The sequence below is a fragment of the Ciconia boyciana genome, chromosome 14, assembly GCF_034638445.1.
Source record: "Ciconia boyciana chromosome 14, ASM3463844v1, whole genome shotgun sequence".
NCBI classification, from domain to species: Eukaryota; Metazoa; Chordata; class Aves; order Ciconiiformes; family Ciconiidae; genus Ciconia; species Ciconia boyciana.
Window position 1 is genome coordinate 11,298,778 of NC_132947.1, and position 20,370 is coordinate 11,319,147.

At 55.9% G+C, this 20,370-nt stretch overlaps 1 protein-coding gene across 1 annotated transcript; it reads left to right on the forward strand.

The window, feature by feature from the left end:
* The first annotated feature begins 2,355 nt into the window (after positions 1–2,355).
* GDAP1L1 (ganglioside induced differentiation associated protein 1 like 1) lies at positions 2,356–16,807 on the forward strand. The gene is made up of 6 exons (XM_072878949.1): positions 2,356–2,793; positions 5,669–5,861; positions 9,824–9,997; positions 12,149–12,246; positions 12,410–12,524; positions 15,428–16,807. Exons 1-6 carry the CDS (start codon positions 2,614–2,616, stop codon positions 15,769–15,771), a joined length of 1,104 nt encoding a protein of 367 aa, XP_072735050.1. The 5' UTR covers positions 2,356–2,613; the 3' UTR covers positions 15,772–16,807.
* Positions 16,808–20,370: the final 3,563 nt, after the last annotated feature.

Here is a 20,370-nt window from a genome sequence, read left to right on the forward strand (position 1 = left end):
GAAAGCACTGGTGGGCTTGCAGCGCTCCCAGGACTTTCCTCGGATTGGATCCCACCTCTCTATTTCCTATCTCAGCAGATCCAGGCTGGGGGTTTTTTTCAGTGACTTCCCCCCAGCACTTTACAAGTTACTTGCCTGTCTAGTTTCAGGACTAGTTCAACCAAAGTGGGATGCAGAAGGGCACCCTGGATCAATGAAATTTATTTCTTGCCTTACAGAAGCCAGACGTAGTGAGTCCTAGCTAAGCTTCACATTGGCAGATGCTGAATCAGGCCACCAGGAAAAAAAAAAATTTAAAAAAATAATCAATGGACCTGATCCTACAGCCTGATTTCCACCCACTCTATCTAAAACAGGGAGGGTGCTTCTGTGCCTGCAAAGTCCCGTGACCGACTCCCGCCTGCTCTCTCCCCTCTGTAACATTTGCATCAGCTCTGAGACGAAGCACCCCGGGTTGTGTGTTCCCAAACTGCCAGCACCTGCAGTCCTGCCCCGATGGCACCTTCTGCCAGTGCTCCGCTGATGCCACCGGGTCCGGCCACGCAGCATCCCACGGAGCAGCCCGGCATCGTCCCCTTTCGCAGGCAGGAAGGCTGTGGACAAGAGCTGGGGATGATCTCAAGGTCACACAAGGTCAGGACACCCCTAAAGGGGACTGGCACCGGTCCTGCCCCTCGAGCCTTGCTCAGTTTAGCAAGCCAAAACCCAGCTAAATAAATAAGCACCTCCAGAGGCGCCGCGTACCTGCAGGACCCAGAGGGATGAAGCAACTTGTCATTTTTTATTCCCAAAGGCGCAGCATTAATTCATCACAAGATATACCACTAGATGGGGCTTTCTGGACAGCGATCCACAGGAGAGAACCGCTTCTGCTTGGTCAAGCTGCTCCTGTCCTTTCCTAAAGCCAAAGGTGTCCCTTTCCAGTGGAAGGAGCCCCAAAAGATGCTTCTTGGGCAGTGAGGGCTCTCCTGCGCAGAGCGGGTGGGAGGGGAGGCTGCAGCGCAGCGGGCAGGACAGCACCACGAGATGGGGCTTTGTTCAAAGCCCCAGTTGCTCCGAGTTTGCAGCAGCACAGGCCACCGCCCTGACTTTGCAGCCCCAAAGCAGAGGCCAAGCAAGAGCCTTTCCCTGTGGGCGTCCCTGAGGCCAGCGCGGGGTCTCCGGCAGCACTTGGGAAGCCCTGGGCTGGGGAGGGAAGATGGTTTTGGGGGCTGCTGCCTACAAGGGAGAAGGCAGGCAGAAGGTAGGGCAGGGCATAGCGCTTCCCAGCCTCACGCCCCCCCCCCCCCCCATCACCCTCCTGTGCACCCTCGGGAGCAGGACATTGCAACACCAAAGGATTCATTTTCACCTCCCAACCCTCAGAAAATTGCTCCTTTCACTATGTTCGTGCAGCCGGGTACCAGTTTGGCCCCGCTCCCTCTCAGTGCTCTTGGGCAAAGCATGCTTCAGTTTCCCCACTTGAACCAGACTTTCCCAAACCCTCCCTTGTTTCCCTCCACACCTGGTGCAACCTCACCAGCTTCAGCATGAGCGGAGATGGGAACAATGTGTGGAAGAGCCACGTTCACACCCAGAGCCCTCTCACAGCCCCAAGACCAAGCTTGCAGAGCCCACTCCTCCATCCTCTCCACAACTTGCCCCGACGATGCCATAACCGGGCTGGTTTTACCCCCCAGCACTGGCAGCTAATCCCCTGTGTAGGAAATTATCTCCAGGCTCCCGGATTGCCAGAGATGGAGCGTGACAAAGCCAAGTGTCATAAAAAGCACAGGCCCACATGTCCAGGTTGCTGTGTCTAGAAATGTGTCAGCTGCCCACAGGCGTTTGCGTGCAAACCTCTGGGTGATGCTCGTAACGACCGGAGAGCAGCAGCTACAGAAGCCCTAGCACTCTCCAAGCAGCAGAAACCCAGCCAGTTTGCAGGTGCGACACACCTTGCTAATTCTGGAAATGACCCCCAACTGTGCCTACTTTGGTGCAGGACAGCTGTGCGGTTTGGCCAGGCACCCCGGGGCTCCGGTACACAGCTAGGGCTCCTGGGCTCTACCCTGGTACAGGCTACATTAACGCCCATTAGGCAGGAATTAATCTGTGCTCTCCGAAAATCACTGAATACCTTTAAAGAGCCACTGCTGCTTCTTTCCACGAAGGTTGCAAGGCAGGCCAGACACCTGCTAGACCTTTTAAAGCCAGTATCCGTCAATGTAGCTATTTGAGACATATCTGCCATACCTAAACCAGTCAAAAAAATCCTAATCTCTGCTGCAAAATATTCCTAACGAGCCGCAGGGGTTGGCGCTGCCCCGGCTTGCCGAGCCGGCGGGCGGGCAGGCAGCAGGAGCCTCGGCGGCTGACTCGCCTGTGGAAGCGATGCCTGCAGGCGCGGCACGTTTCCGTGGGAGCCCCGCCACGAGCGGGGACGGGCTGCGGTTTCACCCACACCACCGCCACCACCCTCTGCTGTGACCCCCGGCGCCCACCGCCCCGGCTGCCCACCCCAGCCGGGGAGACGGAGCTGCCCGGGAGTGATGCTGCTGGCAGGAGCCCATGTGATGCGGGGCTAGCGCCGCTCGCTCCCCCGTCCCTCTCCCCGCTCGCTCGCAGGCTGTCATGGCGACTCCCAATAATGTTACTCCCACCAACTGCAGCTGGTGGCCCATCTCGGCGCTGGAGAACGACGCAGGGAAATCCACGGAGGGGGAGGAAAACCAGGACCCGACAGACCCCGCTCTCAAATCCCAGGACAGGCTGGTTTTGTACCACTGGACCCAGTCCTTCAGCTCACAAAAGGTAAAAAAAAAAAAAAATAAAATCGCTCGGCCGGGTTCCCGGGGAAGCATCACCTCCAGCCTCCAGGGCAAGCCAAGGAGGGATGCACTTGCGGGGAGAGCCAGGGGCTCGTCCCCAGGGCTGGTGGGGGCAGAAGCGTGTGGCCGGGCAGCTCTTTTGTACCTGCGGTTCTGTGTTTTAACAGCATCTGCCTGGGGAGGGAATGGGGATGGGGAGGTGGGCTCAGCCAAATCCTGCTTTTGCTTTGGGATCGCGGCTTGCACCGGGAGCCTCCTCGGCTTTGTCCTCGCTCACAGCCCGGCCCTGGCGTGGCCGGGCGCACAGACAAAGGCTGAGCTGGGCGCCGGGACCACCCTGCTGCTGGGAGGGGGGGGGCACCCCCGAGCCGGGCTCCTTCCAGGGAGCGGACCCCGGCACGCAGCCCCCTGCCAGGCGGCGATTTGCCCCTGACATCGCAGCAGCGCCCTGGAAATCCTATTCCCGGGGCGCCGCAGCGAGAAATCACATTTTCCAGGCAGTAGTAAACGCTCATTTTGCAGCGCAGCGGCCGGGTAGCAAGCCCGACCTTCTCCCTCCGGCCCCAAACCCCGTCCTTCCCACACCGTATCTATTCCGTGGGGAATGGGCTGTGCAGAGGGGTGAGGGGAGCACGAAGTTCCCGCGGTGCAAGGGCCCCCTCGAGCCCCCCAGCCCGGCGGGGAGGCCGGGGGCAGAGGCGTGTGCTCCTGCTCGCGGGCACAAAGAAAGGGGAGGGTGCCCAATGCAGCAGGGTGGCTGCACATGGTCGGCCTCGCTGCCGCCAGCACCGGGTGACAAGCGGGCTTCTGATCCGCACCGGCGACGGATGCTCGTGCCCGGCTCCCCCGCCTTGCGCCGGGCTCGCTGCTATTTGTTGTCTCGCTCGTTTGGCCGCTGGCAGCAGGGAGGCAGCGGTCAAGGCGCTTCTTGTACCGGGTTTCCTACAACCGGCCTCACCTCTGCGGGGCTGGGGACGCTGGGGACAGGGCAGGGCAGACCTAGAGCCACAGGGCCACCTGGCACCGCGTCCAGCTTTGCTTTTGAGGTCACTTGCGAGGAAGAGCGTTTGCTGGAAGGCGGAGGAGCGCAAGCTGGTGTGATGGGCATCGCAGGGCGGGGAGCGGGGGGCTGCACGGGAACCCCCTGCAGAGGAGTTTCGCTCGGAGCCGGCTGTGGGCGAAGCTTTTCCTGCTCTGCCCCGGGAGCTGCTCGGAACCACCCTCCACGGTGCTGGGGCTGACTGCGGGAGGGATCCTGAGCCCCCGCCAGGATCTGGCCCTGCCTGCAAAGGGATTTTTAGAGTTTTACAGCCAGTGTTGGGTTTTTACACAAGATGCCTCATCGCAGCCGTGCCAGCGCTGCAGGGACCGGCGGGGCGGGGGGGGGTCCGGGCATGTTTCATCACCCCTGGCTGGGACTCCTCCTTGGGGTGCTGGCAGGGGCTCCCCTTGCCCCCAGGCACCGGGGTTACCCCGGGAGCTGAGCCCTCCTGCCTGCGCTGCCTCCTGCCCGGCAGCCGCCTCCTGCCAGGCCTTCGGCCTCGGCTCTTGATAGCAAAACAGGGAAGCACGGGGAGCTCGGGGCCAGATGCCCTGGGTGGTCCTGGCTGGGCTTTATACATCAGCTGGGAGGAAAGGGCCAAGAGCAAGTTGCAGTTGAGGGACGCAGGCTTTTCCTTGTTTGACTTTAAAAGAAAAAATTAATTTGCCAGCCCTCTAAATAATTAATGACTAATTCCCCAGGAACTCTGAAGTACTCATAGAAATGCTTGTATTTGTTAAGTTGTATTTTTAGCTGCTGCTAGTTGGAGGAAAACAAGCGCTTTTCCCTCATTCAGTGGTTCTGTAAATCGTGGCTCTGTCACATCCCCCGAGGGTTTTTTTTGCCTCTTTGACATACTTAGTTCATAACAGTCAGGTTTTTATAGCCCAGAAGCCTAAAATGCCATCCCTGAGTGCATATTCAACACCATCCCAAGCACAGAGCAAAGCAGCAGGATCAGCCCTGAGGGCTGTCCGTGGGCGATGGGGATGGGGACGGTGCCCCGCATCCAGCCCCACTCCTGCCTCCTCCTGCCCCTCCACACCACTGGACTCGGCTTTCCCACCCGCGGGACAGGTGGGTGCCAGCCCAGCGGTGCCGCTCGAGGAGGGCAGCGGCAGGGGAAGGCAGTGGGTTTGGCGATGCCCCCGGGCCGGTGGCAGCGTGGAGGAGGAGGGATGCCATGCGGGCTGCAGGGGCTGCTTGAAACCCTCCACGAAACGGAGCCTTCTCCCTGCTCTGGCCTGGCAAAGCCCAAGCCCACCCCCGAGAGCGGGGCATACCTGAGTTAGCATCCAGTCCTCCTTCAGCCGGGCAGTAGCACCCACTGGGTGCAAAGCTGTGCAAACCCACTGCTGCAGCCTCTGCCTCCTCCTCGGGTATGTGCTGGGCTATGCTGGGACCCACAGCAGCATCACTGGTTCCCCCAGCTGGGGAGCTGCCACCTCCCTCTGCCCGCTGCTCAGGGATGGGTTCTCAGCCCCCCCAGCCGCTCCGCCTGTCGCATGGGCCACCGGCGACCAGAGGGAGCATGGTCCATGATCCCGCAAAGTTAGGATGGGTTTGGGTCTCCCCCGTTTGCTGGGAAGGGAAATCCTCGCTTGGCTGCCTGGATTTTGCAGCTGCCCCATGCCAAGAGCTGCTTGGCTTCTTGCAGGACGAGGTGCGTCCTGGCACACAGCTGTGCTTAAGCGGTAGGGGAGGCCCAGGGAGGTGCGATGGGTGGCAGCGGGGTGCTTCGAGGGGTGCTTCGAGGGCTTTCGGGGCTGGCTCGGTGCGTGGGGCTGAGCCCTGTCTCCCTGGCGTCTTGCCCCAGGTGCGGCTGGTCATCGCGGAGAAGGGGCTGCCCTGTGAGGAGCGGGATGTCAGCATGCCCCTGATGGAGCACAAGGAGCCCTGGTTCATGCGGCTCAACCTGGGGGAGGAGGTGCCCGTCATCATCCACAGGGACAACATCATCAGCGATTACAACCAGATCATCGACTACATGGAGAAGAACTTCATGGGAGGTAAGGGGGGGTGGGCTGTGTCTTGGGGGAAACTCGGATCTAATCCAGATGCTGTTTGCCAAATGCATCCGCTTTGTCCTTTAAAGTTTCGGCTTTACCCCAGAAGAGCAGCAAGCCACCAGCCCTCCCCAGACTTTTACATTTTCCCATGAAAATGAAGGATTTCCGGCAGAAATCCCCAAATGTCCCTTGGAAGTGCTGCTGGGGGGCTGGGGGGGATGTAGCTGGGTTCCCTCTTTTTCTGCTTTGGAGGCCATGCTCCCAAACCAGGCTGTTTCCCCCCCTCCCCATGGTGCGTGGTGGCAACTCACCAGAGCCACAGCTGGGGCACGGCCCATGGAAATACTTCTGGGTTTGGCCACTTTGTACTTTGGCCTTGCGTAAGGGTATAAAAACCCCAGTAACACCCCATAAGTGGCCCCACTGAGAGAAGGTGAGTTTGAGCTGGGTGCTGCTGCCCCTCTCCCCTTCTTCGATGAGCCCTGTGCCCCCAGCCATGGGCAGGGGACCCTGCTGTCCCCCGTGCCACTGTGCCTCAGAGAAAACTGCCTCTTTAAAGTCAAAGAACGCCCGCGCTGCTGGGGACCATGGGAGGATGATGTGACACAAACCCAGAGGAAGGGACAGCCGGGAGAGGGAAGCTCGTATGGCCGCTGCGGCATGGCCGTTTGCATGGCCGCTGCGGCAAGCAGCCGCTCCCCGGCATCTCACATCCCTTCGCCCTCGTTTCCCCAAACCTGCAGGCTGTCAGGCTGGGATGCTCCGCTGGGGAGGCTTCAAAGCTGAGCAGGGAGCTCAGGCTGTGCCATCACAACATTCGCCCCAGCATCCATCCCCCTTGCAACAGAGACATCAAAAACCATCTCAAAATAGCTCCCGAAGCAAGGGCGTCTTGCCAGCTCAGCTGCTGTCCTCTCCCGGCCCCGCCGCGGTGGTGCTGCTCGGCAGAGGCACGATGCTCGCTCGCTGGCAGGGCAGCAGGGACTGGGTCAGTCAGGAGGAGCCCGCGCCGGCGGCGGCTCTCGAGGTATGCCCGGTGGCAGCCCCGGGGCCGAGGGACAGTGGGGAGTGTCGATCCGTGGGGCTGCGGTCCCTGCACCACTTCGCCCGGTCTCTGCGAAGGGCAGGTGGTCTGGCATATGTGACAACAGGCTGGCCCCGGCGGGAGGGGGACGCAGCGCTGCCCGTGTGCTGGGAAAATCCTGTCGTTGAGATTTTCCGGCCAGGTGCAATTTCTTACCTTTTTGCTGAGAAATGGAGAGGGAAGCTCTGGGGCAGAGGGAGGAGGGCCCGGAGCATCTCCCCCTGCTGCGTGCTCTGCCTCGAGCCATCACCCACCAGTGCTAGGTGGCAAAAGTGTTACCGGGATGCCCCGGTGTTGGTCCGAGGGGGAATCACCCACCTGGCAGAAACGTGCAGATCTTGAAAATGCCTTGATAAGAAGATGTATTCACTGAGTTTTACTTTCCCCTGGGCTGGGAGCGTGGCCTTTTTCAACTGCTCACGCACACCCTGAGGGTCAGCAATCAGTAAAGGGTGGTGTGATGAGCAATGGTTTTCTTTCCCCAAGAAAGCAGTGAATAGTGCCAGTAAGCCACCTTCGAGGGTGCTTCTCACTAGGGCACAGCCCAGCAGTGCCAAGAAACCACTGATCATCTTGAGTGCCATCACACGGCACGTAGAGGATAACCAAGGGATCAAGCCCAGCCAGCGTGGGCTTATGAAAGGCAGGTCCTGCTTGACCAGCCTGATCTCATTCTATGGCAAGGTGACCCGCCTAGTGGATGAGGGAAAGGCTGTGGATGTTGTCTACCTAGGCTTCAGTAAAGCCTTTGACACTGTCTCCCACAGTGTTCTCCTGGAGAAACTGGCTGCTCATGGCTTGGACAGGCGTACACTTCGCTGGGTAAAAAACTGGCTGGATGGCTGGGCCCAAAGAGTGGTGGTGAATGGAGTTCAATCCAGTTGGTGGCCGGTCACAAGTGGTGTTCCCCAGGGCTCAGCGCTGGGGCCAGTTCTGTTTAATATCTTTATCAATGATCTGGACGAGGGGATCGAGCGCACCCTCAGTAAGTTTGCAGACAACACCAAGTTGTGTGGGAGTGTTGATCTGCTGGAGGGGAGAAAGGCTCTGCAGAGGGACCTGGACAGGCTGGATCGATGGGCCGAGGTCAATTGTATGAGGTTCAACAAGGCCAAGTGCAAGGTCCTGCACTTGGGTCACAGCAACCCCATGCAACGCTGCAGGCTTGGGGAAGAGTGGCTGGAAAGCTGCCCAGCAGAGAAGTACCTGGGGATGCTGGTTGACAGCCGGCTGAACGTGAGCCGGCAGTGTGCCCAGGTGGCCAAGAAGGCCAACAGCATCCTGGCTTGTATCAGGAATAGTGTGGCCAGCAGGACTAGGGCAGTGATCGTGCCCCTGTACTCGGCACTGGTGAGGCCGCACCTCGAATGCTGTGTTCAGTTTTGGGCCCCTCACTCCAAGAGAGACATTGAGGGGCTGGAGCATGTCCAGAGAAGGGCAACGGAGCTGGGGAAGGGTCTGGAGCACAAGGCTGATGGGGAGCGGCTGAGGGAACTGGGGTTGTTTAGCCTGGAGAAGAGGAGGCTGAGGGGAGACCTTATTGCTCTCTACAACTACCTGAAAGGAGGTTGTATAGAGGTGGGGGTCGGTTTCTTCTCCCAAGTAACAAGCGATAGGACAAGATGAAATGGCTTCAAGTTGCACCAGAGGAGGTTTAGATTAGGTATTAGGAAATTTTACTTCACCAAAAGGGTTGTCAAGCACTGGAACAGGCTGCCCAGGGAAGCGGTTGAGTCGCCATCCCTGGAGGTATTTAAAAGACGTTTGGATGAGGTGCTTAGGGATATGGCGTAGTGGTGGTCTTGGCAATGCCAGGTTAATGATTGGATTTGATGATCTTAAAGGTCTTTTCCAACCTACAGGATTCTGTGATTCTGTGATGGGTTGGCTGGTGGCAACGCCTCTCAGAGCCTGGGTGAGGAGCTCCTGGGGGCTGCAGCCCCCAGCCCTGTCCTTCTGAGCCTCCCCCCATCCCACCTTTGCACAGCCCATTGCTTGCTGACTATACGCAACAGCAGCCCATACGTGCAGGTCCGCCACGGCGTGCAAAGGCAGAGCAAGCGCCGTCCCACCGAAAAACCTCCCTGGGATGTGCTGAAGGACGCGGGCTGGTGGCCAGCATGCTGCTATTTCATTGCGGTCGCTCCATCTCGCTGCTGGACGGGGCAGTCGCACTGGATGTGCTAGTTTCCAGCCTCGGCACCAGCCCGTTGGGTGCTGGCCGGGAGCCCTGTGGAAGGAGCACACAGGCTAGAGGTTGGTTATTATTTCATTCAGCCAGTCACTTCTTTCGGATGGAAAATCCCTGCTTGGAGAGCTGGAGTCCAGGCAGCGCAAGCAGCGAGCAGCCTGCGGGCAGGTAGGAGCTACCAAAACCTCCCCTCGCTCAGGGGACAGTAACGCCGATGCCCATCGGTCAGAACAACTTTCCGGAGCCTACCAGCAGAGACAGCCCCGAACCAGAGCTGCTAGGAGGTTTGCAATACAGAAGCTGCCAAAATTTCCCTGGCTCCTGTGAAGCTGCAGGTGCCAGCCGGCACGACGCTGCCTGGTCCAGGGCAGGGCGAGCTGTGCGTCTGTGCCGGGCGGGCATCATCAGGCTGTGCCCACAGCCTTCCTCCTGGGGACACGGGGGCTGCGGGGCTGGGTAACGCCGTGCGTACACATCCCTGTGGGTTTGCCATCTCGGGATGGGCTGGATGTGCTCCTGGCCGGGATGGGCAGCGGAGCCAAGCGTGGGGTATGGTTTTGAGTTAATGCACCGCCACAGCCAGCCCTGCTCAGAGGTAGCTCAACCGAGGACGGCACACTGGTGACTGCACAGGCTAATGAGCCACTAATGAGTGTCCCGCTAACACCTTTCCCTTTGCCCTCACAGAAAACGTCACCCAGCTGATCCCTGAGCCGGGCAGCCTGCTGCACTCACGGGTGCTGCAGTACCGGGAGCTGCTGGACTCGCTCCCCATGGACGCCTACACACACGGCTGCATCCTGCACCCTGAGCTCACCACGGACTCCATGATCCCAAAGTACGCGACCGCTGAGATCCGCAGTAAGTCGCTTCTCCAGCGGGGCTGCCCAGGGCCGGCACCAGCGGGACAACTGCCCCAGCCCTTCCTTTAGGCTCAGTTTGGCTCCGCAGCCCGGCCAGCCACCCTGCTCTTGCTCATCTCCCCTTTCCACCAACACGGGCAGGGACAGAGCTGGGAAATGGCAAAGCACAGCTAATGTGGGAGCTGCAGGCGCCCTGTAGAGGCTTCCTAACCCTGGAGGTGTCTGGGCTCCCATGGGCCATGCACGCTTCTCGCTCAGCTCTTTCTAGGGCACATGAATTTGCTCCCTCTCCCGCACATCCCCTCTCCCTCCAGTATCTCTAAGGACAAAGGTGGGAGAGTACAGCCCGATTGAGTTGCAGATAGTGGATGAATCGGCATAAGACTGCGTACCTGACCTTCAAGCACTCATGAAACATTGACGATGCTTAATATAACTCAATGGCGAGGATATCTCCTGGAGAGAGTCCCTTGCCAGAAAAGTGACCTTGTTCGGAGGGCACTGGCGTGCCCCACGTCTCTCCCCTCCTTTAGGCTCTGGACCCAAACGGCACCCATAGCAAACACTGTTCCCCCCGAGTCACTTCAGCTGTCTGGGCCATGGATCCGTCTGAAAGGGGATGCACTCACGCACAAAGAGAAAAAAGCTGCTCCTGAGGTGTATCTCATGGTCTGCCCTGCCTCTGCTGGCACCCTGCACAGGCGGTTTTCCCTGTGTCACCAAGTGTCACCTCCACCCCCAGACCTTGGGCAGGTGCAGGGTGCAGAGCCCGTCCCCTCCCCAAAGGGTGCTGCTGTGATGGCTTCAGACCCCGTCTGCCTCGCATCAACTCCCCAGCACTCTGCTGAGGTCCTGAAAGATATCTCCCCGTCCAGACCTCCTCGCTGGTAGCATTTTTCCCAAACCATTGCAGCGGAGTGGCTGTGGGCAGGTCCACGGGATACCCCAGTGCCAGTGGTTCCCTTCCTCCCCAGCGCATCCCCCGTGCCCAGGCGATGGCTCGACTGCCCCGTTGCAGTGGGTGTCAAGGCAAATCCCTGTAGTTGTATCCCAAGGAGAGGGTGAACCGAGGGCCAGGCTCTCCCAAGGGGAACAGAGGAACGAAACCAGGGTGATATCCAGGCTTCCCTCTGAGTTACAGCCCCAGGAGAGCCGGCTGGGAGCCTTAGTAAGCATGAGCTTCAAGGCTCGTGGTGGAAAACAGGGAATTTCACCATTTTGTGTCAGCGTACAGCCCGCTGCTGGCTGCCACCCTGCCCAGCCCTGGCACCTCCCGCACCCGCACAGTGGCAGAGCCAAGCCCTTGTTGAAGGAAACAAGGAGGGAGAGACAGATGGTCCCTGGCAGGAAGAGATTAGCCCAGCTTGGCGTAATTTATGTCGTCCTAAGGTGTTACTCTGCATCTCGTATTCTCTTCCTCCATTTACTCTGCTCCTTTCCCTCTGTTAGCTCCCTTGCACAAAGCCCTTCGCATCCTCCCTGTGCCCTGGGAGGGAGGAAGGTGGGCATCTCTCCCGTGCTTGTGATGGGCTCCATGCTACTGAATGGCATCCCCGGACACAGAGCTGGGGTGGGACAGCTTCACTCAGGAGGGAGCATCCCCTCCCGTGCCGCTGCCTGCCGCGCTGCTCCGCACGCACACCCACACATGGGCAGCTGGCTCAGACATCCCAAAGGATGGACCTGCTGGGGATGGAGCTGCAGGAACCGGGTTATGGGGAAGCTCAGGGATGTTCTTAAAACATAAGAGACAGAGAGAGACCGAGATCTGCTAGCAGCTCTAATATGAATGCAGCAGAGGAAATGAAGAGCTGAACCCCCCCCAAAACCCGCAGAGCTGGGACTTGCCACGGTCGGGGAGGGGGATCTGCCGTACCCCACAGCCAGCGCTGCCCTGCCGTGAGTGGATGGGAGGGCTGAAGAAGCCACCAGCCCTTGGGAGGGTGTGCAATGCCCCAGCCACCCGCCTGCATGGCAGCACGGCAGCAGCAAGCCATGAATTCGGCCCATTTTAGCTCTCTAGGGTGTTTTTCTTGGTGCCACAACACTATTTCACATGCAGGACGAGGTGCTTTGCTACCAGACACGAGGTCATCCCTACCCCTGCCAAACACAGCCCCCCCCAGCCCCTCTCTCTGCCTCCCCCCAGGACATTTAGCTAATGCCAGCACGGAGCTGATGAAGCTGGACCACGAAGAGGAGCCGCAGCTATCAGAGCCCTACCTCTCCAAGCAGAAGAAGCTCATGGTAAGTGGGTTAAAGCCACACACATCTCTTTGGCGGGGGGTGGGGGGCATGACCCATGGACCCTCCATGGGCACCCGGTGCCTTATGTCCCTGCATGGTTGCAAGGATGCATGCCCATCCATCCATCCCTCCCTCCCCCATCCTAACCCCACTCTCCACCCAGGCCAAGATCCTGGAGCACGACAATGTGAACTACTTGAAGAAGATCCTTGGCGAACTGGGGATGGTGCTAGACCAGATTGAGGCCGAACTGGAGAAGAGGAAACTGGAGTACCAAGGTAGGTGCTGGGCTGCGTTTTTGGGGTGTTTTTCCACACGAGGCCGAGGTGCAACACCAGGAATGGCTGATGGCTTTGCAGCTGATGAACAGGGCAACCACCAGTGGGGCTGGGGCTGCCGCTGGGTTCTCCTGTTTTTGGGTGCACCGATGTCATTGCAGCCGTGGTCTTACTAACCTCCGGCAAACCACCCCTGCTCTGGGGAGCCCCCGCACCCCTTGCCACAGGGGCAGCGGGACCCCTGTCCTCACGACTGCTCTGTGGGAGCTCCAAAGTCATCGCAGGGTGGTGGCAGGTCCCCTCCACCCCAGCAAGGGGCCACCAGTGACTGATGTCCTGGCTGATTCAGGAAGGAGCAGGCTGGCCCCAGGCTCTTGCACCACAAGGAGTGCAGACTGCCGAAAGCGCAGGGCTGGGGATGCGTCCTGCAGCCAAACCCCCCTGGCCACGGGGCTGCGGCACATCCCAGCAGAGCGCGGGCAGGGAAACCTGACGGGAATTTGAGGGGCCCTGGAGCAGTGGGAACCTTCACCGGACCTGCGTCAAACGCCAGTGGGTGGGAGAAAGCGACACCAGCCATCCCCGACATCAAATACGTGCTGCTGGGGGCCTGCCCAGAGCCACGCCAGCGCCCTGGCAGACAGGGATGCATGGGCACAGCTGGGCATCACTTGTCCCGCCATCGCCCCAGGGTGATGCCGTCATCCTCTTGTCCCCGCTGCCAGCACGGCTCAAAACCCCAGCCCGGGGAGGGCTGGCGGCTGCCAGCGCCGCAGTGCCAGGTCCGGAGCAGAGCCCAGACACAGTTAATCAGGGGACGGCCCCACAGCTGCCCCTGCCCTCGGGGCTGGCCGCGGAGAGCCATGTGTCATGCTCGGGGACGCACCAAAGAGCCTTGGAGGTGCCAAGGTCGGGCCCTGCAAGGCACCCGGTTGGGGATTTGCTGAGAGCCCTGGTGCATTCACAGTGCTGTCCTGCATTGCTCTAATTGCCTCTAATGAACACCGTCATTAACTGATCTGAGAGCTGGGATAGCTCAGCAGAATTCAGCCTAATGAGGTGCCCTCGGAGGACGTCCTGGGTGCCTGGAGCAGAGGGGTGGCTACTGCTGCCACCGGCACCGGGGTGCTCCACTGCCTTCGGTCCTTGCGTGCTCCTCCTGCCCTCTGGTCCAGGCCCCCAAGCTCCCCCCGCTGTGCCCACGGCCAGGTCGGGATCTCAGCAGCGGGCACAAGCACCAGCCCTTTGGCAACTTCCCAGGAGCCGCAGTGCAGCAGCTCTCCTCCCACACAGCCCAGGCTGCTGGCCCGACGTGCAGCGATGCAGGCAGGGCAGGCAGGAGGAGGGTGGGAGATGCTGCAGGAGCACAGGGTGACCCCCTGCCACAGACACCCTGCTCATCTGGGACGGGCTGATCCGAGCTGGGGCCGCTGTGGATGCAAAGGGGACGAGTTGCCCTTGCCTGTGCTTCTGCCCTGGGGCACCCCACAGCCGGGTCCAGACCTCAGCAGTGGGTGCGAGCCCAGAGCCAGGAGGGGTAGGGCTAGATCACGGCTCTCTCCCAAAGTCGCCATCCTCACGTGTGCTTTCTCCTTCACCCACAGCAGTGCCCGGGATCGAGGCAGGCACCTCAGCCCCGCTTCCCCTTCTTCTGAGCCAGAGCATCCTCAGGGTCCCCGGAGCACCCAGGAGGCTCTGACTGCAGCACCCCCACAATTCATTAGTCATTGAAAACATTTATTGACTAATTAGGCACAGGCAATCTGTCCACTTGGGCTGTGCCTCTAGCAGGATTAGGCAGGCTGCCAAGCAGCTACAAATGAGGGCTGCTAATTACCAGTAATTCCCCTGGCCTGGCCCTGCAGGCAGCCCAGCAGCACCAGTGCCTGCACAGGGGTGCAGTAAAGGTGCCGCTCCCTCCCTCCTGGACATAACAGCCACAGGACAGCAGAAGAGCCCCAAAATTAAGGATTTGGTGCAAAGCCAGGGGCTCAGGCTGGGCAGGGTCAGGTTTTGTGCCCCTTCTGCTGTTCTCCCTTACCTGCACCTCCCTTCATCTGCCTTAGCTCCATTCCAGCCCTGCTCCTTAGCATTGAAAAGGCATGGGGGGAGTGTTTAACACTGTCCTGGCCTGAGCCCACTTCTTCCAGCCTAACGACAGCTTGGTTTATTCCTGGACATCTCTCTAGTGAGGTTATTTCTAGGGTCACCCCTTATCAGGGGCCATGAATGCTTTGGTGCTTCTCCTCACGCCCAGCATTCACACCAAGCTCTGGCTCCCCAAAAACCTGGCTCTCAGCACAGCTGTGCTGCCAGTTTTGGTGTCCCAGAGCTGGGTCCCTGCTGCAGGAAAGGGGACAGAGGCAGGACCTCCCTGATAGCACACAGGGAGAGCAGCCAGGCTGGGCCAGCAAGTGTTTTTGATTCCTGAGGATTTCTTACATCCCTAAAATAGGACAAGTTAACATGACACTCCTGAAACAGCTCCCGGTACAGCCGAGGACAAATGCTGCTGCTCTCCCCAAGCACTAACACAGCAGAAGGGGTCACTGCACTGCATCTTCCTTCAAGGGGTGCCAAGGGCCCTTTTCCAGGGACCTCCTGGGCATGGGAGGATGCCATCTCCTGCTGCTCTTGACTTGGGAGAGAGGCAACAGAGCCATTTTGCAGACAGCAATTTGTATCTTCACGTGGGCTATGAATTATCATCTCGTATTCCCAGCTTTGTGACCCCACATATCCTCCATCACGTAGCCTGGTAGGTGGTGTCTGAACTCTTGGGATATCGGAGAGATGAGGTCTAATGCAAATGCTCCTGCCTTTGTGGATCTTTTGAGCAAGCCTTTAGGTGCCCACCCAAGGGTTTCTTCTTACCCTGCCTGCTCTGTCGCTTCTCTCTTCAGGGCAGAAGTGTGAACTTTGGCTCTGCGGATGCGTCTTTACTTTGGCCGATGTCTTGTTAGGAGCTACCCTGCACCGCCTCAAGTTTCTGGGACTCTCTAAGAAATACTGGGAAGATGGCAGCAGACCTAACCTACAGTCCTTCTTCGACAGGATACAAAAACGCTTCGCCTTCAGGAAAGTTTTGGGAGATATACATACCACGCTCCTCTCCGCGGTGGTACCCAATGCCTTCAGGCTGGTCAAGCGGAAACCTCCCTCCTTCTTCGGAGCCTCCTTCCTGATGGGATCTCTGGGGGGAATGGGATATTTTGCTTATTGGTACTTAAAGAAAAAATACATCTAGTGCTGGCTGCTTGGTGTTTAGTTTGGTGTCTCTGTGCTGTGTGAAATTATGATGAAGCCTCAGTAACTGTAATGAAATTTGAAGCAAGGTAATGAATAATTATATTGTTTAATGTAACATTCCATAGTCTAGAAGTAGAAACGTATACTGCAAGGAAATAAGACAACAACAACAAAAAATGCGTCAACTTGTTAATGCCTTTTTTAGGTTTAAGTATTCAACTCCAGCAAGAGGCTCAGGGGTTCATGGGCTCAGCCGTGCCCACCGGGAAGCGCCGCCGCCTCCGGCACCGGCCGGCTCCTGTGGGAGAGACGGGAACTGAGGGAAGTTTCCCAATGCCCAAGTTAACTGATGGGACTCGGATACTCGGTCCTGTACGTTTGTGTTTCCAAATTGTTCACTGGCCACATTTCACACATGCAGGTAGCGGGGACTTTCTTCTTCCAGGTGTTGTGTTGGCATGCCCGGAGGCTTTCCTGGGAGCAGGGTGCAGTAGCTGGTCACAGTCAAGGTGGATTTGCGTTCTTCAAGTATCCATTTTTAAAATTATTTTCATTAAAAGGAATATTTTTTATTGAGCTGCTCTTAGAATGTATCCACTTTCTACATCTGGTTTTGGTGGGCTTTTTTTTAAAGAATTTAATGTCTGTCTTTAACTGACGCACTTTTTTCCTGAGATAAATCATTTTGACTTCCATCCTGAATTTTAGCACATGAAGGAGATTATTGTTTTAAGCCTTTTGGCTCTGTCTCTTGAGTTTTCTTTCACGGATTTGCAAAGCATCTTTCACCGACTGAGCATATCTGGACTCTGAAAAAGTACGACCATTTTCAGAACTTTTCAGCACTTTTCTGAAGGCACTTTGGCTTTCTCTTCCATCGGGGGCTCTTTTCTGTCATTTCCTCGCTGTGTGTTTTCTTAGAGACACTTTGCACAGAATCACATTGATGACTTTCTTGTGCCTTTTGCATGTTGGAAAGAATAACGGGCCTCACTGCTACTCATGCTTTGAAAACTGAGATCCTCAATAAACCATATGGGAGGAGTAACGGCTTCACATTTCTAAATGTGTTCAACATCCTTCTAGTCTTATTTCAAAGCATGCCCCTGGGCAGAGGGATGTGCAGGTGGTTTGTGCTTTTTCTCATGTACTGCACTGGTATAAAACTCAAATGGAAACAAAACTTATTCCTCTTCCAAGGCACTCATTTCTGTAAGCACTCAGCCTGCTAGGATCTCCTCTGGCTGGTTTTCCAAGTGCTCCCGTGATCCCTAGCAAGTCACGCTGCATCTCTAGGCTTGGGAACATATGCCAAGTGTGGCTGAAGCAATATGAATTGCATTTGCCTCCAACTCAAAATTAGCTTTATGTATTTGAAAGCAGCAGGATTTCCCAGGAGCTTTGGTTCTTGATACAACCTGGCAGCCATGGAATTGTGAATACTTAGCAGGAATTATAAGGGATGAGCACATAGCGATTCGACAGTGCAAAACGCACAAATTTATGCTGTGCTTGTCACAATTGTGTAGGGTGGTCTGACACGCTTCTGGAATACAATGACGTGTGTAGCTGCAAAGGTGCTGTGTTACCCGTGTTACCCCCAGTGATTAGGGCCACACTTAAAATTGGTGCATGAGAACCCAAATCCACCACCTGCCCATGCAGACCAGGCACGTGCAGCTGAGGCTGCCGAGTGGAACATTACAGACACACATTCCCCCAAATACAGTTACGTGTTTGCTTCACGGTATCAATGACTTTGGAATAGTTATTTTGCTTCTTTTTTAATAGGGAGGCAAGAGGGTCCCCTGAGGTCATCCCTTTTGCTGAATCCAAAAGATGTAAGAACATACACGATGACCCATGGTTCATCTGGGCCGTTAGCTGATACTAAACTCCCCAAAAGAATTTATAAAGACACCGACATGAAACCCTTACCAGGATTTCATCCTTTTACCTTTGTCCATTGTCCTACACACACATTCCCTGGTGGTCTCCAAAAGCTGATGAAATGCACACGCCTGCTGTAGAAAGGAATATTAATGGGGGTACAAGGCCAGGAAACCCAGAGAGAACGAGAGCAAATACTCACTCAGTTCCCAGGATTTCAGACTGAGAATGAGGCAGAAGGAAGCTGCTTAGCAAGACTGCTGCTGGTTACTTTGCTCCTCTTTTTTTTTTTAAAAAAAAAAAACAACCCCAAACGTTTAAAAACAAAGGTTTTTTTTAAAAAAAAAACAACCAAAGAATAAATTTAAAATCATGGAGCAAATCAGAACTCTAAACGCTGGAGAAAATAAGTGTTTGTTTTGCTTCGGAGCACACTGTTATAATACAACTGTTATAAGGAAGCCAGACAGAGCCAGCAGCTGGAACAAGGCGTGGGTCAGTTCGGAACAACACGTGAGAACTATCGGTCATGTCGCTTGGTGGGCTGCTGGGAGGCAATGAGTTTCGTACAGGTTCTCAGCTAGGACTATTCACTAGCAAGCCTTTGTTTTGAACTACATTTAAAAAAAGCAAAAATCCATGAAGACTGCCACTCCCTGTTGTTGAGCCTTGTTTCCCTGCCGTGGTAATGAAAAAATACCAGGACTTTGCTCCAGGGAAAAACAATCTGCGAGTGAGATAAAAGACAATTACTGTGACAGGCAGAGGCTGGATTGATGTTCAAGACCATGCTGAAACGAACTGGGAGATGAATGTCACCACCCTGATCAATCCAGACTAGCGAGTTACTGTAAGCAGCCCTGTGGTGATTACAGGCTGTCATCATAAAAACTTGCTTTTGCTCTAGCTGATCTGAGCCTAATCAGACTTTTTCTGCTCTAGTTCCATTTAAAAGGGGAGACCACGGCACTACACAGCCATAAGCCAGGCACTGGCCCGATGTTCAGTGCCCGAGGTGCTTTCTGTACACAGAAATATGAAAATGATAGCAAAAATCTGTTTTCTCCTTCCCAGACTTTACACTTTGCTCTCAACAAGGTGTGAGGTAACAGCAGCACCCAAGGGGTAAGGCTGGAAGGTGAGGCACCTCAGAGATACTATTTGAAGCAAATGTCTGCTCTGGGACACCTTACAATTTGCTGCTGAGCAATTTGGTAGCAAACTCCTATCACTGAAGCACGGCTTTGGCTGCACTAGACAACAGAGGGAATGGCTTGTGCTGTGTCTTGCACCAAATACTTCTGTGTACCTGATCTGACCCCAGTTAGGGTCCTTCTTAGGCTCTACCTATACGTACTTATTTACCCAAGCAAATTTTTAGTCTTCAGGACCTCTGGGTTTGAGAGGAAAACGTGCTTTTAGGCACCTCAGGGCCTGTATCTGTGTTGAAATGCTGAACTTGTAATTAGTAGAGGGGAGAAAAATCAGGGGCTACTTGTCAAGTCCAAGCCATTCTGAGCACCTCTGAGATGGAGCTCCATGACACGGAGCGGGCTGTGGGTACCCAGGACGCGAGGAGCGGTCACTCCCTCCTCCCTCCCAAGCCTCCTGTTTAACAGGCTCCCAACGGTCAGATTTGTAGAACTACAGCTTCTGAAATATTTTTACTCCTACGGGTTTTGCTCAAAAGACTCAATTAGGAAAATTGAAAATGTACATGTCAGTCTTGCAGCTGGCTGGCAGCCTTCTCTTTCGCTTGTCAAGGGATGGAGGAGACCTCTCCATGCAGAATAAAGGATTTCAAAACCAAGCTTGCCAGAGGACAGGGAACACACCACAGAGCTTGTCTGTCACAGGCTGACAAAGAAATTGAGATCAAGGGCTGCCTCAGAATACCTAGTGACCATCTTGTGGCCCTCTCAGAAATTAATTGCTGAGTCTTACTCTGTTTCTGGATGGAAAAAAAACCCCATCCTTACCACCCAACTGCAATTTCAGTATCCTGGCTAAGGAGGAAAGGGGGATGGTGTAAGAGCTGCTCCTTCAAGCAAGGGAAAACTCTTCCTGCTGTGAAAGTAAATGAAGGACTTCCCCACCTGAGAACAGCAAACAGCAAACATAAAAGCTTGTGAAAATATTTAACATGAGGCTGCATTTGGTGGCATTCACTGCCATCATCAAGATCAAAGCCACGCACCCAGACTGGATCCACAATGCAGGCAATGACAGCAACTAAACCTCTCAGGTTCCCAAGAGATATATGGGATTAAAATAATATGGGATAATATGATAATAGTATTTTGAGATGGCCAGGGATAATATGAAATATGATAATATGGGATTAAAAACTAAATAACCTAAGAACCAGGAAATAATGTACAACCTAAGAGCTAACTACTCTAACTCCACACCTGCAGTTATCTGTGGCATAGCAGAGGATAAGAGGGTAATTTCACGTCTGTTCATGCCATCAGCAAAGCTGCTATTACTACACAAGTCTGTAGAAAAGCTACTTCTGCCTTGGTGGGACAGAATAAAGTCCCCAGCCCATGTTCAGCAGGCTGCACCCAGACAAAAGCTCAGACCCACAGGTATGAATGGGAATGAAAACATCTGCATAAGTATGTTGTGAAGAGGGACAGATTTCATAGCCCTAAAGCACTTCCTAAAGCATGGCCTAGTGATAAATCAGAGGGGTTTCAGACCA

Excerpts from the sequence above, each read along its gene's own strand:
- GDAP1L1 (XM_072878949.1), top strand. The coding sequence starts at position 2,614 with ATGGCGACTCCCAATAATGTTACTCCCACCAACTGCAGCTGGTGGCCC. Across the intron at positions 12,247-12,409 it reads CCAAGCAGAAGAAGCTCATG|GCCAAGATCCTGGAGCACGA; the intron begins GTAAGTGGGTTA and ends CTCTCCACCCAG. Across the intron at positions 12,525-15,427 it reads GAGGAAACTGGAGTACCAAG|GGCAGAAGTGTGAACTTTGG; the intron begins GTAGGTGCTGGG and ends TTCTCTCTTCAG.